This window comes from Aedes aegypti, chromosome 2 (genome assembly GCF_002204515.2).
Source record: "Aedes aegypti strain LVP_AGWG chromosome 2, AaegL5.0 Primary Assembly, whole genome shotgun sequence".
NCBI lineage: Eukaryota > Metazoa > Arthropoda > Insecta > Diptera > Culicidae > Aedes > Aedes aegypti.
The window spans coordinates 299,674,099-299,692,510 of NC_035108.1; the positions used below are offsets into that span (position 1 = coordinate 299,674,099).

Consider the following 18,412-nt stretch of genomic DNA (forward strand, 5'->3'; position numbering starts at 1 on the left):
CTTGTGCCCGGACATTTGGGTCCGCCCGTTAAGTGTCCGTTGTCTGCTCTGTCGACACATATTAGGCACTTAGCGATTTGCTTACAATTGCTTGCCCTATGGCCTTCAGCGCCGCATTTTCTGCACATCTTACTTCTGTCGGGACCATTGCAATTCCACGACTTATGGCCCTTCCCGAAACACTTGAAGCAAACTTCAGGAGGCTGTTGTATGCTCAGCCGGCAAACCGACCAGCCTACCTTGAGTATGCCCAAGTTCTTCGCTTTGTTGGCCTCTGCGACCGGCAGCCTGATCGCCGCCACCTGGGTGCCCTGCGGGCCCTTTCTAAGGTGGATGGCCTTACTGGCTACGTCGATGTCACACTGCTCTTTGAGGGCAGCCGAGACCTCCGCTGCATCGGTGACCTCATCCAGATTTTTACACTGGAGAGTCGCTTCAGCAGTAAGGGATCTTACATCAACCTCGTCACCAAGTACTTCTTGTGCCAGTTGCTTATAGACTGCACCCTTTTCCTTGGCGTCCTTCTTTAAGACTAGGATCATTTCACCAATCCTAGTTCGCCTTATGCTTCGCACGTCTGCGCCCAATGGCGATAGCTTCTCTGTGCTTCGCATCGCCTTCAGAACCTCGGCGTATTTTGCTTCCTCCGTTTTGATAACGAGGGCTTCGCCTAAATTCCTACGTTTCGCTGTTTTCGGTTTAGCGCTCTCCTTGGGCTCCGTTTTCGGTTTCCTCTGTTTTTTCTTATTTCCAACTCGTATCCACGGGTTGCTGTTGCCTTGCGCCCGTGGTTCCTGTGGATGCACTGCCTGGTTCCGGTTAACCCGTGGCTCCTTTTTCTTGGCCTTAGGATTGGTGTTGGCTTCTCCTTTGTTGCCATGTCCTCTTGATCGCGGGGCTTGGCTCGTGCCAGCTTTTCCGCTTTGGAGGACGGCCGCGTAGGTCACTTTTCCCTTAGCAACCATACGTCTTTTCGCCACGTATTCATCCCCGGAAACTTCCCTCTTCCGCATCGCGTATCGAATAATATCATCAGATATATTCGCGTTGCCTGTGAAGGAAAACACTTCGGTCTGACACGACCTAGTGTCTTTTTGGCCTTCTACCTTGCCCAGTTGTTCCTTGGCTTTCTAGTAGTCCTGCTTTGCAGCTAGGACTGATTGTCGCAATTTCAGTACACTTGTTTTCAAGTCTTTGCTGATATTTGTTTTGCTTTTAACATATTCGATGATGACATCAAGTTGCTCAGCAGCTACCTGCATTTTAGGGAGGTACTCCCTATTGCGATCCATGGCCTCGATTAGTCCCGGGCCATCGGTCACCACACATGTTGCACTGGAGCGGCCAGTGCCTGCCGTCGTCACAGTATCTAGGCTTTTGCCCACACTGTTTTCAATAAAGTTGGTCGCCTCCTTCCTTGGCGGAAACCTTAGCCGGTTACTGATAGGTGCAGAAGCCTCTCCTTCACATTCCGCTAGTTGTTTGTTTTAGTTGATCATCTCTTATGGGTCCCCCTAAGAGCCGCTATCCATCTCCGCTGGAATAGTCGCCTTTATAATCCCATGGTTATCTATGCAAGCAGGGAGGCCATGCTAGGGTTGACATAGTCCTTTATGGGGTTATGTTCAGAGCCGGATCGGCGCAGGTCAGGTAATGGCATCTGAGCCTACTCCCGCCCAGTTGAAACAACCAGGCGACGGATTTGGAACGTACTCTAAGGCCTGCCACGGTTTTACGGGACGGGGGCAGCCTGCGCCATTAACCCACTCGCCGTTTCGGGCCAGTGTCACCCGACCCTACTAAGGGAGTAGAATGTCGCCGCTGTCAGCCTCAAAGCATATTATCCAGTACATATACCGTTACTTGTCCTTTGTCGTGCGCTGCCAGTATACATAATTGGGGCCGTACTGGCGTTGGTCCCAATGTGCTCGAAGCACTCCTACTCGTAATTCCATGCCTTGTCCGTTTGTATCGCGACCAGTATGCCATAATCAGGATCTCACTGGTATCAATCCTGATGTGCCGGTTGGCACTCCTGTTAGTTTGGGCTAGAGTACTTTAAGCGGCACCGGTCGCTGTGACAGAGTTGCATTCGGATTTTTGTGGTTTTTATGAAGGTTCATCAGAGCCCACTGCGAACTTCACCACATCCTGGGCAACTCCCCAACTCGCAGAGGTCCTGGGGGGGGGGGGGGTCCGTTAAGCCCCTGGACTGTCGTCCCTGCTGTCCCTGGTACGGTATTGTGCCATGCGCCATTGGCCGTTGCATGAAATCTCCGCATATCGTTCCGGTTCATGCTGTCTTGCGCTTCAGTATCAATAACTTTCCGCGCCGTTGCTGTCACAGCTTCTTGGATAGGGTCCCACAGGCTGTCTACATCTCCGGAAATGTTTATTCTTCCCAACTGCTCGTTTAGCTGCTGGCGGTACTGTGCAGATACCTCATCAGTCGACAAACGTTGTATATTGAAGCGCAGCGTTCTGTTGATTCTGGAACTCGTGACGCTGGATAACTGCGCCCGAATTAAAGCTACGACTAGATAATGATCCGAGTCGCTAATTGGGGTTTCGGAAGGATTTGGAAGCAGGCATCGCCACTCGGGTCTCGCTTGGTGTGATGGCGGATATCCTTTCGTGCGACGTAGGTACTGCTGATTGCCATCCCTCTAGCAGCAGCGAAGGTTACTAGCCGCAGGCCATAATCATTGGTAACGGAATGTAGGCAATGATAGGTCGGAAGAAATCGTCTTTCTCTATCTACGCATTTGCGTCGCCGATGATTATATTGACATCTTGGTTTGGGAACTCTCCGTAGGCCTTACCTAGGCTCTCATAGAACTCATCCTTCGTGTCATCGGGCTTATCGTTCGTTGACGCATATCAAGCGTGTTCTAGAAGAAGGGCGTAAGTCACATGATCGATTTCCCTTCATCGATCCTTTCTTCTGTGAATAAAAAGGACAAGACGCCAGTTTGTCAACATTTTTTCACTTCAAGACGCAAGGTTGTATCGTTGCCTAGCGTCCTACAGTGAAAAAATGCTAACAAACCCGCATCTTGTCACCTTTATTCACATAAGAGAAGATCGATGAAGAGAATTCGATCATGCGACTTACGCCCTTATTCTAGCACACGCTTGATATGTGCTGATCAGGCTATAGTTGATTCGGTCGCTTACCGGTTTCAACCGAATAACTTGCTTCATCTGCTTCCCAATCATTATGAAGCCAACTCCACGTTCTGCTCCGCCGCCGCTGCTGTAATAGATGTGGTACTGGAATGAAGTGCCGGCGATGGGATTTCACGTTCTCCGGTTTTCGGCCAGTGAATTTCCTGAATAGTTGTCAGGTTCACGCCGACATTATGCAGTTCACATGCCAGGAGCCCAACACACGCGGTTCCGTAGTGGGGATGAACCTACTTACGGCAGAAAATCTCTTTAAAAAAAGTAATTTAATTCAATTCACACGCGAGTTCATTCAAAATTCTCACGTTCCAAGATCTGACTTTCGTATCGTTGTCCTTTATTCGTAGCCGAGTCTGTTGCCATACAAGCAATCCGTTTACTCTACTTTTGCGTTTCTTGGTTGGTGAAGAGTCTTCGATAGGCCACCTATCCAGGGTTGCGCTGCCTACATCGTGCTAGAGGGGCTGCTTCCTCGTTGCTGACACGATACAGCATTGTCCGCTTGTTCTTTACATGATGGCCACGATTATAGCCATCACAATCATCCACCTTTATCAGGGCTTTGGACCTGTAGCTCTGGTTCTCAATAGTTCCAAGTTGTTTTGGACATGCTAAGTAAGTAAGTGCTCTTAAGTAGGTGTTCAATCAATCATCCTTTCCCTTTCCCCTGCTTTCGAAAAGACGTTGTTAGGACAGCTCTTGACTATTGGAGGATGCGTCAATCTTGTCTAAGAGTTAGAGGTCAATCCCAAATTTCTGACTTTGGTAACGGACGAGAAGGAGGCAACCCTCATACAATGGTCTAGGACTGTACCACCTACGAATTTGTGCGAAAAGGTTAATGTTAATGCTAATTTATTAGTTGACAAATAAAAGGTTTTACAAAACAATTTATGAGTTTTTATAGAAAACATAGAGAATCTTTAGGCTTAACTCTAGATGGCAATTTCAGCAGAATGTTAAAGATGGTTATGAAAAACATTTAAAGATGGACTCCAAGAGTGGTTGATAGAAGGATCCATGTTCGAATTTCTATAGACTATACTGATTTTTTTCCTCTGGTTCCGCAAAAGCCCGACTTGTTTTTTTTTACGAATGGTATTTTCGTTCTTAAAGATGTAACAAAATGTTGTTTATACCTGGGCCACTTGTAATTTTGCCAGAAGCAGCAATAGGAGGAATTCTTGAAAAACATCAACAATGAATCAGTTCATAATTCAAACTCAAATACACAGGAAAAATCTTTTGATGCCTTATCAATTAAGCATGCATTTTTTAAAATTCGTCAACAGAAAATGTTTCCACTATTCCTACTAATAATTCACTTGGAATTCTATTACTCCTTATGACTTCTTCAACAACTCCACTAGACATTTATTCAAAACTGCTCATCCATCTCTTTTAGATACTACGCAGAACATTTCACAGCTAAATGCGACTGACTTTTGTCAACAAATTTTTCAAGAAAAAAGAATCTTCCGAAACTATAACAAAAAGTCGTTATAGTATTAGGCTAGAAGTAATGTTGTGTTAGGAAAAAAAATCAATAGTTTCGCTACAACTTTGTTCTACTTTCTACTTTCAATTCTTATACCAATAAATCAGCCAGAAATTAATCAATAAGTTTTTTAAGAACATTATTTGAAATTCCACCAGTTAACATGTTTAACATGTTTACTCAATAGTCGAATCCAAAAACTTTCCCTAACCTTTCTAGTTTACACGCATACAAGGTTGAGCTTAATAATTATAAGTAACGTCGTGTGCTTGGCAATTACTCAAAATAATTCTCGACAAATAATGATGTTTGTTGAGGGATTGTCTATATATTACGTGGTCTTTTTTTGGATTTTTAAACCAGATGAAGTTTATCATGCAATTAAAACCAGTGCTTCAAAAACAGCACCAGGGTTAGACGGGTTGCCGGAAAAGTTTTTTTAATGGATGGTTGGAGTACTGTGAAGACAGAAATGACAGCTGTTATAAATTGTGCAAGTGATGAAAACATGGAGAAAAAAAATATGTGATGGAATGATTGTTTTGGTTAGAAAAAAGAATTCTAACAATAGGATAGAAGGATATCGTCGACTGATTCTTTTGAATTTTGATCATTAAATAATCACAAGAACATTGAAAGAAAGGTTGAATGAACTAATGCCTGATCTGATCTGTTTAAATAAATAATGCGCCAATCCCAGAAGAAACATAGTTGAAGTAACTTGTGCTAGAAGACATTGTAACAATCCTTTCTGTATCGTAAAGCTAACGGCTTACGCGCCACCTTCTAATTGAAGGACCGTTACTTCGGATTTAGATCCCGGCATGAGACCGCTATCTCAGAGCAGGCCAACAGTTAATAACGGACCGAATTGTGTACAAATTGACCCAACCAATGAAGCAAACTTTACTAACGACTAGTAAATCCGACAAAAAATGTATAACTAAAGAAAAAATCGTACAGTCGAGCAGTCGAGTTGTGTCTTTGCTAACTAGACCAACCAATTTGCGAAAGTTTCACTTTAAATGACGTCACGAACTAGTGGAGGGAGAACTGAATTCGAAGTAACATTTATTTCTCATCAAGCTTCGCATTTAAAATTTGACTGATCAGGTTTGTTATAAGCTTCACATATAAGAGGAACCAGTTTATTATTCGAATCGATTCAGTTCAAGAAAACCCTACTCTTTATTTTGTGACGTCACGGCTAACTGTACTGGCTTATGTTTGAACCTTTTACTAAAAATAGTATTTCTTTCTTCTTAGGCAATAAACTAGTCTGACCGTAAGCCGGAAACGTTGCGGCTCCCACGCTGTCCTTGGGCGATTAGTTACAGTGGTTTCGTTGCCAAGCTTGGAAGTCCAGTCGATGTTCGAGAGGTGGTTTGATTATTGGCGGTGAGATTACCTTTGACTTACCATAGAGCAAACACTGGCACGATCCGTGGGCGACGATGAACTCAGGGTAGATGCGTCTCTGTCTAGTGGAGTGACGAGCACGTGGACGAGGCTCGATATCGTCCCACTTGACTAAACGGATCTTAATTCGAGCAGTATTGCTAGCCCGATTCGGATTGTACACTTTTACACCGATGCTACAGTGTCTCCGCTCAATGTCTATCTTTTCTGCGCGCCAACGGTTGATCGCTACGGCACCGCAGAGTCTAATTCGGTCTGCCAACTCGAACCACGTGGACTGACAGTTCTGGTCTGGCTTGCTTCCACTTCGTCCTGGAAAAATATGGACCAACTCCGGAGGAACCGCCCACGTTGGATGGGCAAAGCCTATTCAACGTTAAAATTTCACTTATTGCTTCACTTAAGGTCGAAATAATAATGGCTTACCTGAACTAAACCACTATTAAGGCACACGTGGTTGTCACACGGTTCTTCACTAAACAACTTATAAAAAACCTGTAATTGAATGTTTGTTTAATTTATACATTCACTGAATAAAGTACTTTCCCGGAAATTACTTCGATTTCAGTTTGAAGCTAATACACCTTTACAATTTGAATTTTCTTCTAGAATCACTCCGACAAAATATCGACTTGTCAATTCGAGCACTCCACTTTAAATGAAACGACGCTCGCGATACAAATTGGTTTAGACCTAAAAGCTACGACGCAGTTTGTCTGCAAGCTGTACAACTTTTAAGAAGCCTTTTCCTGATTGGAAATTTGAAAAAGGATGGAATTTTCCACAGGAGTGGAAATTGTGCAGAAAGAAATTAACATGATTAGGTCAATCCACCAATCAATATGCAATTTGTATAACACGCGCGGGCTTTTGATTTCATATCATGTCGAGCTTTTTTGACTAAATCGAGCTTTTTTGACAATGAGGTGGCAGCACTAGTAAAACTTGAATGAAAGCTTCGTGGATCCTATGTTGTAGGGTACACGGAAAGAAATTTATTTCTTACTCTATGAACAGTTAACAGAAAAAAAACAAAACATGAGAATTTATTTAATTTGACGAATAATTCAATTTCTTACAACATTTTGATTTCTTTTGTCATGGGAAATGCTTTTGATAGAGTGGAATCACCATTTTTATTTGATACTTTGAATGCGATGAAAGTTAGCAGAAAATTTGGTGATTTTATGAAAATGATTAGAGATGTTTTTTATTCTATTTTTTTTGTGAATGGATATTTGCCCAGAGAAATCAAAATTGAAAAATCGATTAAGACAAGGTGACCCTATATCAATGCATTTATTTATACTATATTTGGAGCCAGGCCCGGATTTGGGGGGGTGCCAAGGGGGCAAATGCCCCGGGCCCCCCGATGAAGGGGGCCCCCCGAGAAATCAAAATTAAGAACAAAAACCATTTTGAAATACCTTACAATACTTTCTCTTTAGACATTTGGACATATAATTTTAAAGTCAAAGTCAACTTTCCAAAATTTTAGTTATTTTTTTTTCATTGCCTAATATCATAGTATGGTTTGGTAAATTGTTATCCTTCAATATATTACGAAAAAATCATAGCCAAAATCTTCAAAATTTTTCTCAAGTTAGTTCTCAAAAAATATATGAATTGAAAAAGCGCTTAACGTTTTTGCAGGGTCTTAAAAAATAGGCTAAACCTCTAAAGCACTGCTCAATTTAAAGAGTTTATCTGCTTCCTATCAGTACTAAAATATTTAAACTTATTTGCAATTATGTCAGAAACATAAAGAGTAAGCGAAATTTTTTTGTGATTATTTTTATATGCTTTTCTATTTTGTATTCCTTAGTTGAAGTTTTCTTTGAATTCAGTAAAGGCTTAGAGTAAACTTTGAAATGCTGTCAAACTGTCAAGTCAAGCTGTTATTGTTTGTTTTGTGCTCCGCTTTTTTTGAGTTGTTTATGCTGTTTTAATCGCCCAAATAATATACAGTCTGCATTATACCGCTCATTGCATCCACCCACGCCACAATCAGCCACAGTTTTATCCGTCAAGCAAAGGTAGGACCCAAAAACTCGCCTCCAAAAGTAGGCTCGAGAGTGCTTAGCTGTGTACACCCAGCAATTGTTCTACCTCGCCTCGCTGCCTCGCCAAACTCCACCACCCACCGCCACCGCCCACCGCTACCGCCGCCACTCAAGCCTCATCAACCCATCCACCAATAATTGCAACCTGCCACTTCTGTCACCAAAATAATTGCAAGTCCGTATCTGCTCCAGTTACTTGCACTTAATAATTGCGTCGTTCTGCCAAAGAGCTGTATCTTCGAAACACCGTTCGCAATAAACATCGCCCTTTGCTGCTGTGTTATCAATCCACCGTTAATCCGAAAGACCCACAACAACATTAGTCTGCATTGTTTCGCACATTCATCGAGTAAACAAACAACGTACCTGCTTTCTCGTCAACCCATTCGCCTCGCTCATCATCCTCCAGCTACAAGTAAGTTTGTCTAATAGTGTGAGAGTCGATACAACGTCAACGTTTCTATCAGTGAATCGCACGCACACGACCCGTACTTCGAAAGGGGTTCGTCGATTGCCAATTTCGATCAGCGCCATCTGTTTGTCAGTCTGCATAGAAAACCACGGATTACGTATCAGAGGTGTGCAGCTTTCATTATGGTTGATGTGTGCGAAAGTTGTGCTCATGAGCTGACTGATCAAATCGTTGTAAAATGTAACGCATTTTGTTCGTCGAAGTTCTGCCAGCGATGCTCGAGAATGCCTGATGAGATACTACGCGCTGTGAATAGCTCTCAAAATCTGTTCTGGGCCTGCAATGCATGTACGGACTTAATGAAAAAGAGCAGGTTTCGCAACGCCATGGTATCTGTGAATGATGTCAACCACACAACGATTGATGAATTAAAAGCAGAAATTCGTGATTATGTGCTGGGAGAAATCAAAACGGAAATAAGGCTTAATTTCAAAAATTTTGCTGACAATATGCCGGTAACTCCTATCGGAACACTTCGTCCGTTGGTGCAAGTATCAACAAGAAGCAAGCGCAACCGAGAAGATGACATCGATCAGACAAGAACACGTCCGCAGAAACTTTTCCGAGGGACTGGTGTTGCAGCTTCATCAGGAATGACTACTACTGACGGTGGTCCAACCATCCACGAAGAAGACCGGTTTTGGCTGTATTTGTCAGGAATTTCTCCTGAGGTGACTGATGATGCAGTATCCAGCCTCGTTTCCAGCGCTCTTGAAACTAATGATTCCATCGTTACGAAGCTCGTCCCGAGAGGAAAAGACATGAGCACGTTAAGTTTCATATCTTTCAAGGTAGGTCTCCACCCCAGCTTGAAAGAAAAAGCTATGACAGCGTCGTCTTGGCCTAGGGGCCTCGTTTTTCGTGAGTTCGTCGACGACTCACGTGACAATCGTCGGGGTTTTTGGAAACCGTCGATCACAACAGCAGACACAGGTCCAACTCCAGCGACGATCATTCAGTAATGTTTCCAACTTCGCATCTTTCCGCTACACCCGCCAAATCGAAAATATCCGTGTACTACCAGAACGTTGGCGGTATGCGTAGCAAAATTCGTTCATTTTTTCTAACCTCTGTTTCACTTGACTATGATGTCATCGTTTTGACCGAAACATGGCTGTATGACGGGATACGTAACTCAGAGCTGACTGAGGAATATACGATTTATCGCTGTGATCGCAATTCAGCATCTAGCAACTTTACTCGTGGCGGAGGGGTTTTGATCGCTGTAAGAAAAACTTTGCCATGCTCATCCGTACACCTCCATGATAGCGAGCATCTAGAACAAGTAGCCGTATCCATCAAACTACCACATCAGTATGTTTACGTTTGCGCTATTTACATTCGCCCGAACAGTGATCCAACCATATATTCTACGCACTCTTCATCTATTTGCCAAATTCTTGACATGGCTAACACCGATGATTCCGTGGTTGTCGTTGGTGATTACAACCTACCCCGCTTAACATGGCACTTTGATGACGAAGTTGATTGCTACTTGCCTATTAACGCTTCTTCTGAACAAGAAATCACGCTCACCGAAAATATACTTGCATCTGGACTTAAACAGATTTGCGACGTTACAAATGAAAACGGAAGATTACTGGACTTGGCATTTGTGAATACTGTTGCCTATGTAGAATGCATTGAACCTCCATCTGCTATTCTACGCGTGGACAGACATCATACGCCATTTGTTTTGAGAATTGACGTTCAGCACAATGATGAGTCTGAACCCCCACCCTCACCGTCCGACGATATTTTCGATTTTAACCGCTGTGATTACGATGCATTAATTGATGCTCTTTCTCAGTATGATTGGAATGTCATGCTACTTGGCTTGACCACGGATGAAGCCGTATCGCGTTTTTACGATACGATCCACGACCTTCTTCGACGATTTGCTCCGCTCGCTCGTCGTCACACAACCCGCACAAACCGGAAACCCTGGTGGAACTCGGAACTTCAACATCTGAAAAACGTTCTTCGCAAGGCACGGAAACGCTTTTTTCGAAACAAAACTGTTCAAAATGGACTATCAGTTAGACGTTTGGAGGATGAACTCAAGAGTAAAATGGACTTGCAATACCGAATGTATTTAGGAAATTTGCAGGATGACCTAAAGGTGAACCCATCCAACTTTTGGAGATTCATCAAAAATAAACGTTGCGCCAATACCATTCCTTCCAACATCACATACCATGGACAAAGTTCGCACTCGACAGTTGAAGCCACCGAATTATTCGCTGAATTTTTCAAAACTGTATACAGTTCTCCTATCAGTACCATATCCGATGACTACCTTCACAGTTTACCGTCATACAATATTCATCTTCCTCCGATATCCGTGACTAGTAACGACGCACTCGCCTCATTGAAAAGATTGGACCCCAAGAAAGGCCCTGGCCCTGACGGTTTGCCGTCAGTTTTTCTAACACGTTGCGCTGTTCAATTAGCAACACCTGTTTCGCTCATTTTCAACAAGTCCATCGCGGAGGGAACTTTCCCTAGGGCATGGAAATCTGCCGCCGTTACACCGATCCACAAGACAGGAAGCATCCATTCTGCGGAAAATTACAGAGGGATTTCCATTCTGTGTCATTTATCGAAAGTTCTGGAATCGATTATCTACGATAAACTGTATGCAGCTGCTCAACCAATACTCTCAGAATTCCAGCACGGTTTCGTGAAAAAACGTTCGACGGTGACGAATCTGCTTTCATATATAAGCACGCTGAATAGTAGCTTGGAAAAGCGGTTACAAATCGACTCGATCTATATCGATTTCTCGAAAGCCTTCGACAAGGTTCCGCATGAATTAGCATTGAAAAAACTTGATCGTCTAGGATTTCCGGTATGGATTGTACAATGGCTTCGCTCTTATCTATCGGAAAGAACATCGTTCGTGAAAATAGGATGCCACAAGTCAGAATCGTTTCGCACGACATCGGGCGTGCCTCAAGGTAGTCACCTAGGGCCACTGATTTTCATAATTTTTGTCAATGACCTGTGCACTTATCTAGAGTCGTGCAAACTTATGTATGCTGACGACCTAAAACTGTACAGAATAGTAACCTCTGTGTTAGATTGCGTCGCTCTTCAATCAGATGTACAGCGGTTAGAAGAATGGTGCAGCTTGAACGGCATGGAGGTGAATGCCAGCAAATGTAAAATAATTCGATTCAACAGAACCCGATCCGATATAGTCTTTGACTACAAGCTGATGGACAAGACTCTAGAGAAGGTCACATCAATACGGGACCTAGGTCTGATTGTGGACAACAAACTACGCTTTTCTGAACACACTTCAGCAACAATCGCCAAAGCTTTCGTCGTACTCGGATTTGTGCGGCGTAACGCTGCTGACTTCGAAGATGTTTATACGCTGAAAGCTCTATATTGTTCGTTAGTACGCAGCATTTTGGAGTACGCGGTCCAAGTCTGGTCTCCCTATCATGCCATCCAAGCAAACAGGATTGAACGAGTCCAGAAGAAGTTCTTGCGATTTGCACTCAGGAGGCTGCCGTGGAATGACCCGTTGCGTCTACCACCGTATGAGCAAAGATGCCAACTTATCTCCCTTGAGACGCTTGCTTCGAGAAGGACACTTTCTGAGCGAATGTTCGTATTCGACGTGCTGTCTGGCAATTTGGATTGCCCAGAACTTCTCCAAAGGATTAATTTCTCCGTTCCGTCACGTTCGCTCCGTAGACATTCTGCACTGTGGCTGCCCAGGCATCGCACAAATTTCGGCGAGAATAATCCGATAGATCGCTGTTGTCGCAAATTCAATGAAATAGCTCATCTACATGAATTTGGCATATCCAAAAATGTTTTTAAATGTTGCATCCGTAATGTTTTATAGTTTTAAGCATCAGTCTGTAGAGTTTTTTTTAACTGAAGACGTAGAACAATAAATAAATAAATAATTAAAAGAATATACATAAAGGCCGTTTTTTATACAAAATTGGTCAAGTTAAGGGAACTGTATAACAGCTTCTAGCAAACCGATTGACTTCAAATTTGAACTACATTTCATATATAACCCTCTTTTGTGACTTTTTTCGGTCAAACGTAGTGAAAGCGGGATAGTTATTTAACTTCCAATGTTTCGGCTCATGATTGGAGCCTTCCTCAGGGAGGTTATATGTAAACATTCCTGAGGAAGGCTCCAACCACGAGCCGAAACGTTGGAAGTTAAATAACTATCCCGCTTTCACTACGTTTGACAAAAAAAAGCCACAAAAGAAGGTTTTATAAGCAATCCAAACCGGTCGTATCAAACAACTCATATATAACTTGAAATGTGATTTATTAGAAACTAATCAAATTCTATTCAAGAGTTTGTAAGCTATTAAAAAAAACTATTCTGGGAAAAAAGCCAACATTTTCATATTAGAATATTTTCGAAATGTGAATATTTAGAAAAAGACATGCTTCTGCAAATTTGTTCCCTTGGATGAAATGCAAAACTTTGTAGAAAGTAAACTAAGTATCAAAATTTGGACATTTCTATCAAAATGAGTGGATTTTAGGAACTTAGATACTATCGCTAGAATTTGGTGATTCATTTACAAATCTAATTTGAAGTTTTTGCTGTTCAATTTTCAGGTCAATCGGCCATTATTGCCAGTACTGCAAATACTTTGTGTTTTTTTAGATAATGGAAACTTGTACTAAATAGAGTAAAAAAAGCTTTAGAAAAAAACGGCTTTGAAGATTTCTAGCTATTTTTTACTGTATTCAAATTATTAAGCCAAAAAACGAGCCCATCTTTTAAGAATTATTATATTTTTCCCTTTGGACGGAAAAATCACCTCAAAACACTATTGGAAAGCTTAAAATATTCATTTTTTTTAATGTTTATAGCTCACAAACGAAAATGTTAGTTACACTACTTTGAATATAGGATCCTTATATGTTTGGATCGACCATCTCGTTAAAAACTCGAATTCAATACGTTAGTTTGTGAAATCCCAAAACGTGCTGATTTTTTTCTACAAAAGGCCCCCTTCATGAGCTCTGACCCGGGCCCCCCGAAGCCCAAATACGGCACTGTTTGGAGCTATTATTACAAAAGATTATTGTCAGTTGTTCAAATTTGCTGGATTTAGTCAACGCTTATGCTGATGATGTGTCATTGGTGATCAACAATTTGAATGATTTAGAAAAAAAATTAACAACTGTTCGTAAACTTCGGGATAGTTTCAGGTGCACAACTTAATGTTAATAAAATAAAGCCTCTACAGATAGGACACGCACCACAAATTTCTTCAATTCCTGTTTGGTTGAATATGACTGATAGAATTTAAAACCAAGGAATACAGTATTCGAACTCATTCTAAAAAAAATCGGATGAAAATTTCACAGATTTCCATGTTTTTGAAAATGTATAATTTGTTCTTCAAGTAAATCAACCCAGGAAACTTAATTTAATACAAAAACAAATCTTTGTGAATACATTTGCTCTGTCTAAAGCATGGTATGTAGCTTCAGTGATAAACAATATGTACTGCGCTAAATTAAGGAATTTGATTGGAATATTTCTTCAGCAAAATCAAGGAATGAGAGTTGCTTTTAATATATTAATCTGGTGGCTTGGAATTACATGGTCCAGAATGCAAAAGCTGACCATTGATCATAAACACTTTTGTTACCTGCAATTATGATAATTCATATATTGTGAATAAATTTTTGAACCAACAAAATTCCATAATTCCAACCAGTTTTGATGTAAAATAACAATAAAGTACCCAAATTAAAGGTTGACTCATATCTGGAGAAGCATTAGCTTCTCAAAAGTAATGAATTCAGAAGAAAAGTCGATCTACTATTTGATTGTCAATGAAAAAGTCCCATTCATTGAACCTCTGTGTACCTTCAATTGTTCTGGTCAATCACAAAGTAGCAACTATGAATTGTAGAGTCTAATGCCTATATTTTCATGTATGCTGATAATCCATTTCAAATTTATCTATCCATCTTCCAGACCCCGTACGTTCCCCAGATGCACGGCAACTTCAACCAGAGGCAGCGCTTCGCCCCCTATCCAAATCGGCACCCGCCACAATGCGCCAATCAGAGCAACCATTTGATTGCGCCTTCAGCTAATGTCAATTTCGGCAACAGCAACGGTGGAGGGGCCGCCAATAAATCTCTGAACTCGTCACTGAACAGCAGCGGTTCAGATTCAGGCAAGAACACCACTTTCTACAGCACCAACAGCTCCGGAAGCTCAAGTAATATAAGCCAGTGCAGCAGTAGCAGTAGCGGAGCTGGAAGTGCTTACAATTATTCCTACAGTGGAGCCATGCAGTCGACCGCGGACCAGAAGGAAATGGTTGTTCTGCAGATCAGCAATCTGGACCCCTCGATTGAAGAACACAAGATGCACCAATATCTGCTGTGCCAGCTGAAATCGATTACGCCCGTTCTTTCGTTGACCATTGAGAGCCCTTCGCTGGCGAAGGTTAAGGTTCCTTCAACACAGGTAAGGTACAGCGACGGGAAGTGTATCAGTAGTGGGGTAAGCGGACAATTTGACCATGCTAAGTACGCTGGTCACACAATAAAGAATCATTTTAGGCTTCGCACAACTTAACACATATACGATATCGAACTCTCATCAACAGTTTGCCAAACTGGTCGTTGCAAATCTGCATCGCAAAAAGATTGGCCACAAACGTATGGTAGTGTCCTACATAAAGGATCCATCGTCGGCCGAGTCCTCGGCACTGCGTTGCCAAGTTGCCGGTCTCCTGAAGGACGTCCCATACTACAGTCTGCCGATCAACAAGTTCCGCGAGCTGTTCCAGTCCCGGTTCAAGTCTTCGATCAGTGTCCTAGATCTCTACCGCATGCCGGACGTATGCACCATCACCCTGGACAAGAACGAAGAGAAGTACATCAGCCTTCAGCCGGATGTGATCAACTCGTTGCAGAACAATCCGCTGGTCGAATCGTCCCAGCACAGTGTTCCGTACTGTATCTATCACTTCAAGCAGGAGAAGGAGAAGGGCTGGGCCGAACAGGAGATTGAACCTCTGCCGAACGTGATGATGAGTATCAGTCAGCTGCAGTCGGTGATCTATTCATTGCTGAAGACTCACAAGGATGACATTCCGGTGGCTAGCATACTGTACTGTATTGAAAACGAGCTGCAGATCAAAGTTGTTCCGAACGAGAATGGTGTCCCGTTGGAGCACCTTCTGTGTAGCATTCGAGGAGTGCAGATTACAAACAATAATTTTGGTATCAAAGTGCTCACCTGGTTGGATCATGAGCTCAATTCAACTAAGGATAATGATGGTGAGTGATTTTTAAGCTTCATATCGAATCAACATTTTATTATTGACTAGTGGTCCCAGCAAACTTCGTCTTGCCATCAAGTAGGCTTTTTTTTCCTTAAGCTTTATTTGGTAGGCTCATGCGCCCGAGAGCATACGGAGCCGAATCTCATTTTTTTCATAATAACAATTAAAATCTTAATTAAGATTAATATTAATTACATCATTTGGACTATTTTTGCCCGAAGAAATGCCATTTCTCTTAGGACGACTATCAACGCTTGATTGATAGCTGTCCAGAGAAGCCTGGCTTGAACACAATTTTTTACGTTCATTCGCCAGTCTGGCTGACCGCCGCCGCTTGTTGGATGCATCAATGCCGTCCGATGACGTGCTGTCGTCCCCGTCATTGTCGTTATTGTCGTTCTCGTTCTTTCCAGTGGATACCAGGCATTACATTTCATCTCATTTTTTGATCATCTGAGTGGTATATGGATAGAATAACAAGATATTATCTTTGAGCTCTTTGATCGATTTTCCCCCTAGATCTCTGACTCTTTTGATCACCAATGAAATCTTTTAACCTAAGCAAACCATGCGTAACAAATTCTCAATCAGTGACACTGTTAATCATGCAAATCAAAGCCAGGATCAAGAATTAATATTACTTGTGGGTTATTTGAGTGTTAGTTAATTGTTCATATTGAAATGGATCAAAACATTATTTCCGTTTATTATTAGGTAACGCAGCTCTCTTCTTCCGTAAAGGCATTCCGTGTTCATTCTGTCCAAATTACCCTCTTCCCATGTTCAACCAGGATACCAATGTTAGGAACTGTTTTCCCAAAATCTCGATTTAACAAGATTATTCAATATTATTGTTGTATAACATCTGTGGGATCAACGTGACGTCAAATAATAAAGATTACCATGCTAGAAATCCGCTATAAATGCATCGCCACCGCATTAGGGAAAGTGTACCAGTTATGGCCATAGTGGTTCCCTATTTGGACATATGTAAAATTATGATAATTTTCAAATTTTTAAACTTTTTGAACGTTTCGACATCAAGATATATCTTAAATCTCACTACTACAACACACACAATCTTTCAAAATGTGAAGACACTCAAGTAATCACGTATGGCGAAATAGGAAACCACTATGTCCATAACTGGTACACCTACCCTATATAAATAAAATAACGAAAACGTTAATGTTTAAGTTCTATGTGATTCGATTATCCGGAGGATTTGATTATCCGGAGTGAATAAAAAATCGATACTCTGGATAATCGAGTCCGACCTGTATCAGTTTTCATGTCATTTTAAGAGTTATCATTGATCTGTAAGAATAATTACAATAGCAGCTTTAATTCTATGCACTACTTGAATTGTGGGTCAAAGGTATTGTAGGACCGATTTATGGAAAATTTTCTTTTTATATTTGAGTGAAATATGATGATAAATTACCATGTGTTGCAAGTCACCTCGCTGCTACAAGTCATTTATTTGACGTTATTTTCAAAATTTATTTCAAATATTTCTTTTTAAGTTGGCTCAATAATTTTTAAGGAATGTTTACGAATTTTTCAAAATTCCTCGAGGCTTTTATCAAGATTTCCTTTAACAATTTCACTATGAATCACGCAAGGATTTTTTTTCTTCAATCCTATTAGAAATTCATCCAACTGTTGTTCAGAAGTTCTACAGGTATTTCTCCCCGGTTTTCCTCAAAAATCTACTAGAACAACTCCAGAAATTCATTACAAATCCTTTCGAGTATTCTTCCACCTCCGATTTTGTATGGAAATTGTTTAAGTAATTCTCAAAAATCATTACATCCCAGCTGAGACAGAGTCCGCTTGTGTTATATATTTTCGAACATTTCTCCTAGAAATAATCCAGATGTACGAACTGCTTCTTCTTCTTATTATTATTTCTGGCGTGACGTCCCCACTAGGACGAAGCCTGCTTCTCAGCTTAGTGTTCTTATGAGCACTTCCACAGTTATTCACTGAGAGCTTACTCTGCCAATGACCATTTTTGCATGTGTATATCCGTGTGGCAGGTACGAATGTAGCGGACGCCCCGGCTTGGTCACTGGTTTTTTTCGGAATATTGATCACTCTGTTTTCTTCTAACAATTTTATTTATTACTAAAAAGTCGTCACAATTCACTAGCTTTCCACCCTTAGAATCGTTCTTAAGGAATCGATTGAGACACTTTCACTTTACCCTCGATTCTGATAGCGTATGTGGGTGGTTCCACCAATTTCCCGAAATATACTTTATCCACCTATACTTTATCCACCTTATATCACTACCAAACACTCTCGACCCGAATTGGCCCGCTCGTCAATTTGGCAGAAAATGCCCACTGAACTTTGAACGAAAATGTCGAAAACGAACGGCACACCTCGTCTGAACTGGGGGACCGTCAGAACTGCGGACGTCGTACACTTTCTTCACACCGAGGCTCTTCCATCTTGG

The 18,412-nt window shown here is 41.7% G+C and overlaps 1 protein-coding gene across 1 annotated transcript in view; it reads left to right on the forward strand.

Annotated features, from left to right (window-relative positions):
• Window positions 1-18,412, forward strand: part of LOC5571658 (meiosis regulator and mRNA stability factor 1) — a 67,224-nt gene that overhangs the window by 10,297 nt on the left and 38,515 nt on the right. The window contains exons 3-4 of the mRNA XM_001653694.2: window positions 14,625-15,125; window positions 15,268-15,943. Coding sequence (XP_001653744.2) covers window positions 14,625-15,125; window positions 15,268-15,943 — 1,177 coding nt within the window. The remainder of the gene's footprint in view (window positions 1-14,624; window positions 15,126-15,267; window positions 15,944-18,412) is intronic.